Here is a 14,437-nt window from a genome sequence, read left to right as displayed (position 1 = left end):
GGAAGACATACTTGTACAACTGTGTTCAAAGCAGCCTTATTCACAAGCTAAAACATGGAAGCAATCCATTGTCCATCGACAGATGAATGGATAAGCAAAATGTGGTCTATACATACAATGGGATTTTATTCAGTTTCAAAAAGGAAGGAAGTTCTGACCCCTGATACAACATGGATGAATCTTTTTTTTTAAAGATTTTATTTATTTATTTGACAGAGAGAGAGAGAGAGAGAGAGAGCAGGAACACAAGCAGGGGGAGTGGGGGAAGGAGAAGCAGGCTTCCCGCGAAGCAGGGAGCCCGATGCGGGACTCCATCGCAGGACCCTGAGATAATGACCTGAGCCAAAGTTGGATGCTTAACCAGCTAAGCCATCCAGATGCCCCTAATTTTTTTTAAAATATAAATTAACTATACATCTACAGCAAAGGTTCATGTAAACCTTCCCAATTTGCTTGATGTCATGTCATTGTTATTCCTGAGTTTGTTTTTGTTTCGCTTTGTTTTAATTTATCATTATGTCAGATGGGCCTAAATGGGCAAGTCAGAAAAGTCTTTAACCCCCAGAGGTAACAAATGAACATGTTGTGGGCCAAATCTGATTCGCAGATATATTTTAGTTGGTTCACATGATGTTTTAAAAATTGGTAAATTTCCTAAAAGTTTGGATTTCAACCTCTCTGGAAAAATGGAAAGATTTGGCAAGGCTAGGTCCACATCTCCACATGGGCCCACTGAGTACCACCTGCCACCATCATGCATGTTTTCCCATTCACCACACTCCTACTGATCCCTCAACCTATATGCCACTCCTCCACCCATCCTTTACCTGCCTGGCCCTGGCACCTAGGCTTCTGACCTCTGACCTTCTCTCCCAGGAGAGAAATGAACCATGCCATGCCCCTGGCTATGTTGAGTCATGTGACTGTATTTCCATAAACTGAAGGTTGATGGAAACAGAGTAGAAGAATGTCAGCTTTCCCATTCCCACAGCCACCAACCCAAGCTCCACAGCAAGGAGAAGGAAGAGATAGAAGAACATCAAGGCCTAGAGACTTGCCATCTCATGCACTCCCAGATCCATTCTAGATGGAGAGAGTGATTCTGGTAGAGAGCTTAGCGCTCGAAGGCTGCTGCACACTTGAGCAGAATAAATTGTGAATTGTGAGGTTGAACTGACAGGCTGCAAGATGCCTTGCAGTCCCAGGAGCCTATAAATTACCAGCTTTGTTTCTTTATACTCCTAGTGACTCCACTTGGCTGTTTCTACAGGACACTGGAAGACCTCTCTCTACCCTAAAGGACAGTTTATCAAAAGGTGGATCAAATTCCAGCAAAACAAGGATGTCTGGTTAACTTGGGGCCAGGATGATTTACATTTCACAGGTGCCGTTTCCAAGAATAATTACCAGCAAACAGGAATTTAGGAATCCATTGTAGTGAAGTCCTCCTTCTAGAAAACAAAACACTTTATGTACCTGAAAGGATATTAGTGGAGAGAAGAGGGCAGCAAGGAAAAAATTGGGAAGGAAAAAAAAAGGCACAAAAACGTTAAAAGAGCCTCAGGCTGCATCCTTATTTTAAACTGTGATGCCAAAGAAAAGAAGTTTCCATCTTGATGTTACCTTAATCTTCTGTGAAGTTAGTGGTTTACACAAGTCAGAATTTTTGCAAGAGAGGGATGGATGGGGGCGCTTGGGTGGCTCTGTCGGTTAAGTGTCTGCCTTCAGCTCAGGTCATAATCTCAGGGTCCTGGGATGGAGCCCCGCATTGAGCTCCCTGCTTGGCAGGAAGCCTGCTTCACCCTCTCCCACTCCCCCCGCTTGTGTTCCCTCTCTGGCTGTCTCTCTGTCACAAAAAAAAAAAAAAAAAGGAGAGGGATGGATGGATTCAGTAACAACAACAAATTTCTTAGATCTAGTAATCTGCCCCTGAAATGACTGTTTAAGATGCATGTTGAGGACGCCTGGGGTCTCAGTCGGTGAAGCAGCTGCCTTGGGCTCAGGTCATGATCCCAGGGTCCTGGGATCAAGCCCTGCATTGGGTTCCTTGCTCAGCAGGGAGGCTGCTTCTTCCTCTCCCTCTGCCTGCAGCTCTCCCTGCTTGTGCTCTCTCTCTCCCTGTCAAATAAATAAACTATTTTTTTAAAAGATGCCCATTAAAAAAAAATTTCATACTTTAAGCCCTGCCTTGTTCATTTCAGGAGCTGATGCAGAAAAGCACTTGTAGTTCTCAGCACAGAAAACAATTACGCAACAAAATACATTTCAAAAATTGGGAAAAATGCGCCATATCCCATCCCACCATGACAGAGCACCTTGTGTAATGATTTTGTTGTTTCTCAAATGGAGGCGTACCCACATGTTCCTAGGGCTCTGAAGTTTTACTACACCTAGTGATTTGTTTTGATTTTTTAAAAAGATTTTATTTATTTGAGAGAGAGAAACTGAGAGAGACAGAGAGATCACGAGCAGGGGTGGGGAGTAGAGGGAGAAGCAGACTCCCCACTAAGCAGGGAGCCCAATGCAGGACTCAATCCCAGGACCCCAGGATCATGACCTGAGTTCCTTCTCCCTTTCCCACTCCCTCTTGTGTTCTCTCTCTCGCTGTCTCTCTCTGGCAAATAAATAAATAAATTTAAAAAAAAAAGAATTCCTTTCATTTTTTTAGGTTTGTGAAACATCACTTAAGCTTAAGCCTCTTTTGGGCAGAAGAATATTTAGCTGTGAGTCAGACACCTGTGGTTTATTTAAAGGGACATTTAGGAAATCATTAGCACAGAGGTCCCACTGGGGAACACACAGGGGATCAAGGCGAGGAGAGTTTGTCTCCTGGTTCTGTAGGGAACTGCTCCACGGCAGATGTCATTCATGCCGGGGAACATCTGGGTCACACATCCCACACCCCCTTGGAATTGTCCTATAGTCACTTGGGGAGGAAAGGAAATGCTACAACTAGAGAAACAGCTGTCTTTTATTGCCTCTGCAGAGATTGGCTCAGGCCTCTCTGTCTTCCCTAGAAGGGATCCTCACTCACTTGGGGAGGGGAACAGCCATCCCATTGGATAGCCATGGACTCAGCTAGTCCCACTGTGGGCTTGGATGGTCAGTGTCTGCAGGAAATCACAGACTAGACCATACTTAAAATTCCCTATTAGGGGCGCCTGGCTGTCTGTCTGAAGAGCATGTGACTCTTGATGTTGGGGTCAGGAGTTCGAGCCCCACATTGGGTGTAGAGACTGCTTAAATAAATAAATCAACTTAAAACAAAACAAAAACTCCCTACTAGCACTCACTGATCTCACTGCCTCAGGAGAGAGGGAAAGGGCCCTGTGGAACAGTGAAGTGACAAGTGCAGAGGGGGAGATGCTTGTGAGCCTTGTGTGCCTTTTGCAAGTAACATTTGCTTCTCCTTAAAGCTAAAGTTTTTGGCTTTAGACTGGGGAAGGGGGGACAGTGGGTGATGGACACATGACACATTCTGCCTGGGGGAATGTGGGTAGATGTGGCCCGTGTGCTCCTCCCAGTTTTTGGCAACAAGCCTGGGATGGGTCATTTTGTGTCCTGTCACAGTTGCAGTCCTTGGAAGGCAGGGAAACATTCTGTAGGTGGGGTGGTAATAAATACTTGCCCATGCCTCCCTTTTGTTGTGAGAAGCAGAGGAAATTCAGCGTGAGAAAGTACTCTAAACTAGTAAGGGCTATCTGACTAGGAACTATTTTTTTTTAAAGATTTTATTTATTTATTTGAGAGAGAGAGAGAGAATGAGAGATAGAGAGCACGAGAGGGAAGAGGGTCAGAGGGAGAAGCAGACTCCCTGCTGAGCAGGGAGCCCAACGCGGGACTCGATCCAGGGACTCGATCCAGGGACTCCAGGATCATGACCTGAGCCGAAGGCAGTCGCTTAACCAACTGAGCCACCCAGGGGCCCTGACTAGGAACTATTGATCACAAGATAGGAAGGTGCATGGTTTAAAGGAAAGAGCTCTGGGTTTTGTTAGGGGGCCTGGGTATGGATCTTGGCTCACCCACACACTAGCTCTGTGACTTTGGACGAGTTTTGTATCTTTCAGAGCTGATTTTGTTGTGTGTAGGGGATGTGGTGGGGGAGGGAGTCCATTTCTAAGTACAGGAATAGTCTTTGCTTTACCTCACAGGATTGTGATCAAAATAGAAAATATGACAAAGCTCTTTGTAAATTGGAAAGAAAATGTTCTTAACACAGCTGAATTTTTCAGATCTCTCTGTAGCCACCAAGTCTGAAATTGGTCCCACAGACATCTCAAGCATGATGAGTCCAAACAACAGTGACTCATCATCTTTCTCCCCAAACCAGCTCCTTCCCTGGGTTTTTCAGCTTGGCGTTAGGGGGGCAGAAAGAAGCTTATTCAGGGGTGCCTGGGTGGCTCAGTCAGTTAAACATCTGCCTTTGGCTCAGGTCATGATCCCAGGGTCCTGGGATCAAGCCCCACATCGGGCTTCCTGCTGAGCGGAGAGCCTGCTTTTCCCTCTCCCTCTGCCTGACTCTGCCTACTTGTACTCTCAGAAAGAGAGAGAGAGACTCTCTCTTTCTGTCAAATAAATAAATAAAATCTTAAAAAAAGAAGAAGCTTATTCATTGTCCCCCCAATTATCTATCCAATCAAGGTAATTCAGGTACTATGGATCAAGGACCTCTGCTGTGAAGATTTCCAGAGCTTTGTAACTTACCCATGTTTACTAATTGTATCATCTTCTGCTTCTCTGTAGTTACTAGCAGGGAAAGGGACCTCATACATACCTAGGCTGATCTCATCAGGGCATCTTTCTGGTGGCTCCCCGAACCCATCTTTCTCTCCTTCAGTAGTCACCGGCATCCACTCCATTTCCTGGAGGTTCTCTACTTCCTGAGGGGGAATGCAGGCTCCCAGGCAATCAGCCTTCCTGCTATCCCCTAAAATAAAAACACACTCCCCCTTTTAGTGTGATTTATTTTTTACTGTTAATCATTATGGGGAAATAGATGGGGGGCGGAACTACCAAAAATATGAGGAAGTTACAAAGCTGACAAAGTTTTCATATTAGTAAGCCCTCCACCAGTTCCTAACTCAGTCTGAGGTGGTAAATGAAAGTCCCTTTGCCTCTTGTCCGCGTTTATTCCTGAAAGTTGTACTTCTCACCCAGCACCCTCACCCACTCTTTCCCCCTAGGTTTTGGGCTCCCTGTGGGCAAGTACTTGGTATTCCCAGTGCTTAGCACAGGGCCTGGCACATAGGGCCAACATATATTGAGTACTTACTCCATGCCAAATACTGTATGAAGACTTTATGTGGATTATCTCACTCATTCCTCAGATGATCCTTTGAGGTAGTTACCATTATGTCCCCATTTTAGAGAAAGGAAACTGAGGCACGGAGAGGTCAAAGAAGTTGCCCCAGGACACACAGCTGGTAAGTGGCAGGTTTGGGATTCAGTTCCGAACTATCTAACTCCAGGGCCCATACTCCTAACCACTATACTGAAGACATTTATTTTTTTTAAGATTTTATTTATTTATTTGACAGAGAGACACAGCGAGAGCAGGGAACACAAGCAGGGGGAGTGGGAGAGGGAGAAGAGAAGCAGGCTTCCTGCCGAGCAGGGAGCTGGATGTGGGGCTTGATCCGAGGATGCTGGGATCATGACCTGAGCCCAAGGCAGACGCTTAAGGACTGAGTCACCCAGGCGTCCCTATACTGAAGACATTTAAATATTCGTTGAACATATTAAACTCTTTTCTTTACTTCCCATGTCATGACAACCTCTGCCTTGTTTCTCTAAAATGCATTCTCTCTAGGTTCCCTAGCACAAACTCTCAACTACTCCTTCCACCTTACAATAGACTTGTAACTTTTTCATTAGACCGGTGGTTTTTATTTTTTATTTCTTTTTAAGGTTTTATTTATTCATTTGAGAGAGAGAGAGAGAGAGAGAGCACAAGTGGGGGGGGAGGGAAAGGGAGAGGGAGAAGCAGACTCCCCGTTGAGCAGGGGCCCTGGGGCTCAATCCCAGGCACCTAGAGCAGTGGTTTTTAAACCTTCTTTGAATCTCAGAGCCTGTGGAGAATCTTATCAATGAAAGCTATGGCTCTTACCTAGATTAACATTCACATCCACAAAAATATGGATACAATGGGCAGAAGGGGCAAGGAGCACACATCATCTTAAACCCATCAGTGAACCCTAGGGTTCCCTTGTTATTGTTTGGGGTGACAGGCGGGTGTGTATAAGTTGAAATTCCTTTGCAAGTCTTACTAGGCCATGTTTACCTGTCTAGCCTCATCTCCAGTCACACACCCGAAGTTTAGGGCTTAAACATACTGGGCAAGCACTTTTACATCTCTAAGACGTCTTAGAGATGTAAAGTTCCTGCTCCTTGGAATACTTGTCCCCTCCACCTCTATCTGAGGCACTTGCCATCAAAGTCCAACTGGAATGTTACCTCTCAGATGCCTTCCCTGACCCTCCAGACCCCCAATTTGTTTCAGAAACTCCTCGCCTCTAACACTGTCTATAACGACGACAGCATTGGTCATGTTAGGTTAGTTGCTAAGAACCCCGTCTCTCTCGATTCATCGTTTGCTCCCCCAGAGCAGGGATAGCATGTCATTCATCGCTGTATCCCCAGTAGTCTATAAGAACGTGCGTGACACATAGTAAGTGCTCACAACGTTTATTACATTGGTTTGTGCGGGGCTCGGCTTTCCCTCCGCGACTGTCAAGCTCATTACAGATGTGGAGGAGACTAACATGCTTAGGACAGAATCGAGTGATTAAAGTCCGCTCCGTGAGGAATCAGCCGGAGAGAAGACGAGCCTGAGGCCAGGCTTTCGAAGTAGGGCAGAGGCCGCGGACAGAAGGTGAGTAACGCTCACGCAAACTATTCAGTTTCGGGTCAGGCGGAGGAAGACGCGCACTGCATCTTGGGATCTCGCGACTGAGGGCCGCATTGCACGGCGGGATTTGTAGTCCCGCCCTTCGCCGGGACCCTCAGAACGGTCACACCTGGCTACCCTCAAACACGTCTTTACACAGATAAGGTACAATCTTGGCCACCCTGCACAGAATGACGAGGTTCTTCAGGGCCACTATACCTAGTTGCGCTCTTCAGAACAAATCTCATTTCGGCGTTGGCAAGAAAGTTGCATTGAGTGCCGCGGCGTGTGCGTGACGCCTGTGTTCGTGCGCGGGCGCGCACCAGGCCCCGCCTCCGGAAGCTCCGTCGCTGCGGCCGGGCGCTGTCCTCGCGAGGCCTCCTTGAGCCGGGTGGCGCAGGCGCGGTGTCCCTGGGCCAAGATGGCGGCGCGGTGTTCCACGCGCTGGTTGCTGGTGGCTGTGGGGAACCCTCGGCTGCCGGCTGCAGCGGGGAAAGGCGCCGGGCCGCCCAGGGGGGGCGTGGTGGGGGCTTCGCTGGGCTACAAGCTGAACGTCACTACCTTCGCGCCTTCCTTGGGAGCTCGGGGCTCCGGGGCGCTGCTGACATTGAGACCCGGTGTCAGCTTCAAAGGTGAGGGCAGGTTCCAGAGCCCGAGCGTGGGGGCTATAAGGCCCGGAAGGGAGTGACTCGATCCGACTGCGGGGGTAGCGGGGTTGGAGGGTGTCTTCTGACCTGTAAGAGGATTTGCTTGGAGAGACTGGCAAGCAGGAGGCAGAGAGGTCCAAATGGCTTCTCAGAAGTCGTGAACAAGGGAGAGCTACATGGAGCCTGGCGGCGGTAGTGAAACGCTCCGTAGGCCTACAACCTTCACTTCTCTGTCAACATTTCTAGAAGCCTTTTTCCGGCCTGCCGCTGCTCCGTTACCCTATTCCGTTCCCGTCTTCTCCCTTCACCTTCTGGCCGGAAGGGAGGAGGTAATTATTCTTCGGTGAGCACCTGTTACGGTGCTTGGCACTTTGTGACCCATTTCGCTTGATGATAACAATCTTGCAAGAAGGGTGTCGTCATTCTCATTTTAAAGAACGGGAAACTGAGGTCATAAAGCTAGATGAGAAGAGTTATCCCAAACCGAGGGCTGACCTTTAATAGCTTATGCTCTTTCCACCACATAGTTTTAACTGAAGGGCACACTTAGTCTTTCCTAAGTCCTTAAATGGGTAATTGTAATAAAAATACAAACTAACATTTATCGAGCACTTTACATGTACCAGGCATGGATCATTTCCATGTGATAGACACTGTTGCTATTCCATTGTATAGATAAAGAAATTTAAGCCTAGATGTTAAACAGCTTGTATAATGTGACAAAGCAGAAAGATGGTGGAACCTTGGTTCAAAACCAGCTTTCTTAATTGCTGGAGGCGTTACTAAATTAATATGTATTAAGCCTCTAAGTGTTTAGCATTGATGGTTCTGTTCTGCGTTGGACGACTTCCATTATAGTGAGAGAAGGAAGGAGGAAACGTTGAACCAGCCATGTGTCTGAATTGTGCTGTTGGTTGTGTTCCCTAGTCATTCTCCTGTCTGATGATCTTGCCTGCTTCCTGGATAGCCTCAACACCCCTGGTTGTATTTTGTGTTCAGATTAATTTTAAGTGGTCTCCCAGGCCTCCAGTTTGTTGTTGTTGTTGTTAGCGCTTTCTCATGGAAAGCCCATCCATTCTCTGTTTAACACTTGCAGTGTCTCCCTATTGCCTGCATGATAAAATCCGGACTCCTTAGCATAGCTCAAAGGCCCTTCAGTTTATTCCTAGCCCTCATTAATCATCAGCAGCATCATTACCTCCTGCCACCCCTCTACATGCATAAAATCTAGTTACATCACTAGTTACTAAATGCACGAGGACTTCCCTGTGAACCAAAGGTAATACATGATTTTGCAGCCAAATGAGGCACTTTTGAGCAGTAAAGGGGAAACTGTTTCAAATAACATCAGGACTGTAGGTGTAATTCTGGGCAGATTCAAACCTTTCCTTAGCCTGGTTAATTTCTACAGCTTAACAGCAGCTGCCTTAAAAGACCTTTCTGGAACTTTTTCAGTTGTATCGTCAGTGGTTCTCGACTGGGGATGATTTTGCCCTCTACAGGACATTCGGCAATGTCTGGAGATATTTTTAGTTGCCAGCGTGTGGCAGGGGTAGAGGGGGGAGTAGAGTGTGCTACTTATAAATAGTTGGCCAGGATGCTACTGAACATCCTTTGACATTCAGGTATTTTAATTGGCCAGGGATGCCATAACAAAGAACCACATTTATCCTCTCAGTTCTAGAGGCTAGAAGTCCAAGATCAGTGTTTTGGCAGGGTTGTCTTTAAAGACCGTGCCTCCAATTACTGTCACATTCTGAGGCACTGGAGATTAGGGCCTCAATACGTGAATTGGGGGAAGAGGACAGAATTAGCCCATAACAATAGGAAAACCCCTTCACTAGGAGGAATCCAGTCCCATCATCAATAATGTGAGTTTGAGAAACCCTGATTAGGTGACTCTTTGTATGTGACTCTGTATGTCCTTGTGTACTAAAAGCTCTTTGCACACTGCCTCCCACACTCTTGTGCAGGACTGTAAGCTCCTTGGCTTTGGCTTTTTTCTTCATCTTGTGTCTTCAGTGCCTACTACAGTGTTAAGATCTTGAATATACATAAGCTTCAGATGGGCAGTTCGCTTTCAGTGGTCTGCTACCTATTCCTGGAGCAGAACCTAGTGCCTGGCAAGTAGTAGATGCTCAGTGAGTATTTGCTGTATGAATGAATGGTGAATCCAGAAGCTTCTCTGTAGGCAGAGGTCTGACGTGGAAACCTGGAGTTGTCACGACTCTTATGCCTTAACGTGGCTCTCTTTCACCCCCTGCCCTGCCCTGCCTATCTTCATTTGTCACAGGATGTGTTGGGGGTTAGGCAGGGCTCAAAGTGTGGGGTGGCTCCCCCGCTTCACTTGGTGACAGACCAGTCCAGCTTAGTTCTCTACCACAGGCCACGAGGGCAGTTGAGTGGGGCAGAGTGTGTCTGCTGGTGGCTGGTCCTCCTGGTGCTGATGCCAGAAGCGTGAAAGGACATATGGCTGCCTGCCTTGGGCTTTGACCCATTAGCTGCTCTGGGGTAAACAGATTCAGGCCTAGCACCTTTTAATCCTGTGTGTCTATATAGGTGTATTGTTTTTAGGGGAGGGGCAGCACTTTTATCAGATTCTCTTAGATCTGTGACTTGAAACACTAAGAACCATTTCTTTAGTACAGTGGTCCTCAAATTGAGCATGTGGCAGAATCACCTGGAGGGCTTAGTAAGCATAGCTTACTGGACCTCCAGAGTTTCTGATTCAGGTCTGGGGTGGGGCCTGAAAATGGACATTTCCAACAAGCTGATGGTGCTGCTGGTCCAGGGACCACCCTCCGAGAACCACCCCAGAAGCAGATGCCCAAGGTTGCATGGTGAAGGGAAGGAACCTGGGGAATTGTTAAGCATTAAGGGAGACAAAGCATGTGAAGATACCTGGCATGTGGCAGGTGCTTGGGTAGTGTAACAGTGGGACAAGGTCCCTTTTTAATCATCCCCCAGGTATAGCCTCCATCTGGTGTGCTGCTCCTTTGGTGGTGTAATTAGGGTACCTCTTCACTGTATTGTGGTCCAGCAGAATCAGCCCTGCCCAGTGGTGTTTGTTTTATATTCATTATATACAGTGGCCTTGGCCATTTTTAAGTGAAGTGAGTTTGGTCTCCAGAGGGCTTGGAGGAAAGCTGACTCCAAAGCTATGATCTCCGTTCCTTCACAGTTATAACCTGGCTGGTTGTTCACTCACAATTTCCTTTTGTTGAGCACATTCCCAGAGTGATTTTCTTTCCTTTTTTCTTTTTTAGGAGTAAAAAGTTACCCTTTTGTTTGTACTGCCTCCTTCCACACGAGCTCCCCTTTGGCCAAAGAGGATTATTACCAGATACTAGGAGTGCCCCGAAATGCCAGCCAGAAGGAGATCAAGAAAGCCTATTACCAGGTCTGTATGGAAGCCAGATTTTAGGGACAAGACTGTAGAAGGGATGCTGTTGGTCTAGTCTGCTCACCAGTGAGGTGTATCTGCCCATACGTATGGGTCCTGTGCGGCTGACAGTGTAGAATGAAATGAAAACAATGGGTGTTCCTGGACTGTTCCTCAAACACATAGTGCCCTGCTGGTTAATGCTTCAGAAAAAAAGAGAGGAAGAACCAAAGATTTTTATTTTTATTTATTTATTTTTTAAAGTCTTTTTTTTTTTAAGATTTACTTATTTGAGAGAGAGAGAGAAAACGCATGTGTGTGCATGTGGCAGGGAGGGGCAGAGGGAGAGGGAGAGAGAGGATCTCAAGCAGACTCCCCGCTGAGTGTGGAGCTTGACGTGGGCTCGATCTCAGCCCTGAGATCATGACCTGAGCCGAAACCAAGAGTTGGATGCTTAACCAACTAAGCCACCCACGTGCCGTTTCCCCTTTTTTTCTATTTATCAGTAGTGCTGCTGGTAACATCCACATATAAGTTTTGTGTAGACCCATGTTTTCATTTCTTGTGAGTATGTTCATATACCTAGGAGTGGAATTACTGGGTCACATGATAAATCCGTGTTTAACCTCTTGAAGGACTGCCGGACTATTCCAAAATGGCCGCACCATTTTACATTCCCACCATCGGAGGGTTCTGACTTCTCCACATCCCCAGCAACACTTGTTCTTGTCTATCCTTTTTTTTTTTTTTTAATTAAAAGATTTTATTTACTTGAGAGAGAGTGAGCAAGTGAGAGAGTGAGCACAAGCCCAGGGGGAAAGGCAGAGGGAGAAGCAGGCTCCCCCCTGAGCAGGGAGCCCGATGTGGGACTCGATCCCAGGACCTGAGCTGAAGGCAGACGCTTAACTGACTGAGCCACCCAGCCACCCCTTGTCTGTCCTTTTGATTATAGCCACCCTACTGAGTGTGAAATGGTGTCTCACTGTGGTTTTAATTTGCTTTTCTGTGGTCGCTGATGATGTTGAGCATCTTTGTATGTGCTTATTGGCCATTTGCTGTATATGTATTTAGATTCTTTGTCCATTACTGGGTTGTGATGGAATGAGCAAAGGCACGGGGGGGTAGGAGGCAGAGACCCTGGCTTGGGATAGTGAATAACATGCTGCTTCCTTTGAGCTAGAGGGTAAGGTACCAGATGTAAGAGTGGGAGAGGAGTGAAATGATGGAGGCTGGGGCCAAACTAGCAGGACACATGAGGCTGTTTGTAAGCACTAGAAACTTAATTTGAGAGAGAGCAGGGAGGGGCCTGGCTGACTCAGTTGGTGAAGCATGCACCTCTTGATCTTGGGGTCATGAGTTTGAGCCCCAGGTTGGGTGTAGAGATTACTTAAAAATAATAAAATCTGTAATGTAAAGAAAAAAGTAGGGAACCACTCAAGTTTTTAGGTGTGGAAATGAAAAGATTAGGTAAAGCTGTGCAATTTAAAAATGGACATTTTTAAAGTAGCCTTTATAGAGAAATTTCTGGGGTCAGACCTTGATGAAAGCTTTGGGTGTATTGCATCATTCCATCCTCCTGACAGGCTTGAAGAGGTTATGACATCCAGCCAAGGCCCCATCAGTCAATATGTGTCGTACATGAGACTAAAATACTGCAGAAGATCTCTCTTTTCCTTAAGCTAATCTCATAAGTATACCTCTCTGTCTTACCTGGCTTTTGGGACCAGCTCTGTGGCCCACGATGATCTACTGGCTGTCCCTGGAGATCCTGCTTTAGGGTTAACACACAGTCTGTGGCCTGCTTCCACGAGCTGGTGTGAGGACCAGCATCTCCAGAAGCAGCTTGAGTTCAGAGGCACCAGTGGCGCTCTACTCTACAATGGCGGAGCTTCTCCTGCTGCTGCCTTTATTCTGTCTCCCTGACTTTGGGGAGTGGGTAGATGTTTCTGGCAACCTGCCAGCACCCTCCATCCTCCTGAAAACCAAAGTTGGGTAGCACATGACCAATTCTTTCTTTGTAGGCTTAGTGACTTGTATTGCTTTCTTTTGCTACCATGGAAGATTGAGAGCTGTTTGATTCTTAGTGTAAAGAAAGAACTCTGTGGGGTCAATTATTTGCCAGGCTGATTTGTAAAAGGGGATTAAAGTGACCTATGAACCAAAAGCAGGAGTTAGACTTACTCTGATGAAGAGCTCTCCATTGATGAGAGCTGTTGGTCATGGTACACTCCACTTTGGGTGAAAGCGAGTTCCCCGTCACAGGAAAGAATCCTGTTATGTTTCTCACAGTTGGATAATGTGCTGACACCCCTCTTTTTTTTTTTTAACTGTGATGATGTGTTTAAAAATTACGTTAAAATGTACCCAGCCCCCTTTGAAACCATATGAATCTCACGTGATCGTGTTTGTCTAAAATGAGACTGTTTTGTGTTGTGGTTGTCGTCCTCTGTCTCTGGCATGGCCCCGTGATGTCATACAGCCCTGTGATGTGTCTGAGAACTTGCTTGAATTTGAACTCCTTTGGGTCCTCGTTTGGCACTCTGAGCCGTGACGCTGTTTTGTCTTTACTTGGCACAAACTTGATCTTTACATATGACATCTCCCCTCATTCCTTTCACCTAAGCTGTGGACACAGTACCTCACCTGTGAGCTCTAAGGTTGTCTGCTTCAGTGCTGTATTTCACAGTGGTCATCCTGATGGTTTGGGGTATACTGGTAACAATCAGGAAGTTTTGGCTCATCAGTTGACAATTTAAAATTCCTGTCAGAACTTATTAGATGCTCCCACCTCCTGAACATGTCCTTCTGCTCCCTTTTATGTTCGAATAATAGCTGATGTTGAATGTTACTGTGTGCCATGCCTTGTGCTCATTTTATTTTTATTTTTATTTTTTTTATTTTGTTCAGTCAGCCAGCATATACTACATCGTTAGTTTTTGACGGGGTGGTCAACGATTCATTAGTTGCATATAACACCCACTGGCCTTCTGCTCCTTGTAGAATATGCGTTATCTCATTTTATCCCCACCACGGCCCTGTGAAGTAGATATCATTATTGTCATCTTACGGATGAGGAAGTTGTGCATAGTGACATTCTGCCCAAGGTCCCAGGGCTAGCAGACAGTGACTCTGGGCCCTCTGACCCTGAGGCTGTGCGCTTAACTTCCCGCGTCATGAGTACAGCCACTCAGGATGTCAGAGCCACGCGGCTTCTCCAGTAAGCTTTAGCATTCTGTGTGCCTCCTTCCCTCATGTGAGGGACCTGGTAAGCCAGGCTTGGAAGGCATCGGTAGCACACACAGTGAACGGCCTACTACGTGCACAGCACTCCTCAGAGCAGCCACAAGGTCACCTTTGTTTTATAGATTTTATTTATTTATTTGAGAGAGAGAATGAGAGAGAGAGCATGAGAGGGGGGAGGGTCAGAGGGAGAAGCAGACTCCCCGCTGAGCAGGGAGCCCGATGTGGGACGCGATCCCGGGACTCCAGGATCATGACCTGAGCCGAAGGCAGTCGCTT

General features: G+C 46.7%; 1 protein-coding gene across 3 annotated transcripts in view; it reads left to right on the top strand.

Moving 5' to 3' along the window:
* The first annotated feature begins 7,276 nt into the window (after positions 1 to 7,276).
* Positions 7,277 to 14,437, top strand: part of DNAJA3 (DnaJ heat shock protein family (Hsp40) member A3) — a 30,011-nt gene continuing 22,850 nt past the window's right edge. For 2 of the 3 annotated variants that reach the window (XM_073899588.1, XM_025859076.2), the window contains exons 1-2: positions 7,277 to 7,521; positions 10,803 to 10,936. In XM_073899588.1, the coding sequence (XP_073755689.1) occupies positions 7,311 to 7,521; positions 10,803 to 10,936 (345 nt within the window). In that variant the 5' untranslated portion in view covers positions 7,277 to 7,310. The remainder of the gene's footprint in view (positions 7,522 to 10,802; positions 10,937 to 14,437) is intronic. The other variant, XM_025859077.2, reaches the window with a different exon arrangement.

This window comes from Callorhinus ursinus, unplaced genomic scaffold (genome assembly GCF_003265705.2).
Source record: "Callorhinus ursinus isolate GAN/ISIS: 27379988/994484 unplaced genomic scaffold, GSC_fseal_2.0 scaffold13, whole genome shotgun sequence".
Taxonomy (NCBI): domain Eukaryota; kingdom Metazoa; phylum Chordata; class Mammalia; order Carnivora; family Otariidae; genus Callorhinus; species Callorhinus ursinus.
The sequence above is the reverse complement of the archived record's forward strand: the minus strand, read 5'-3'. Positions and strand labels throughout refer to the sequence as shown.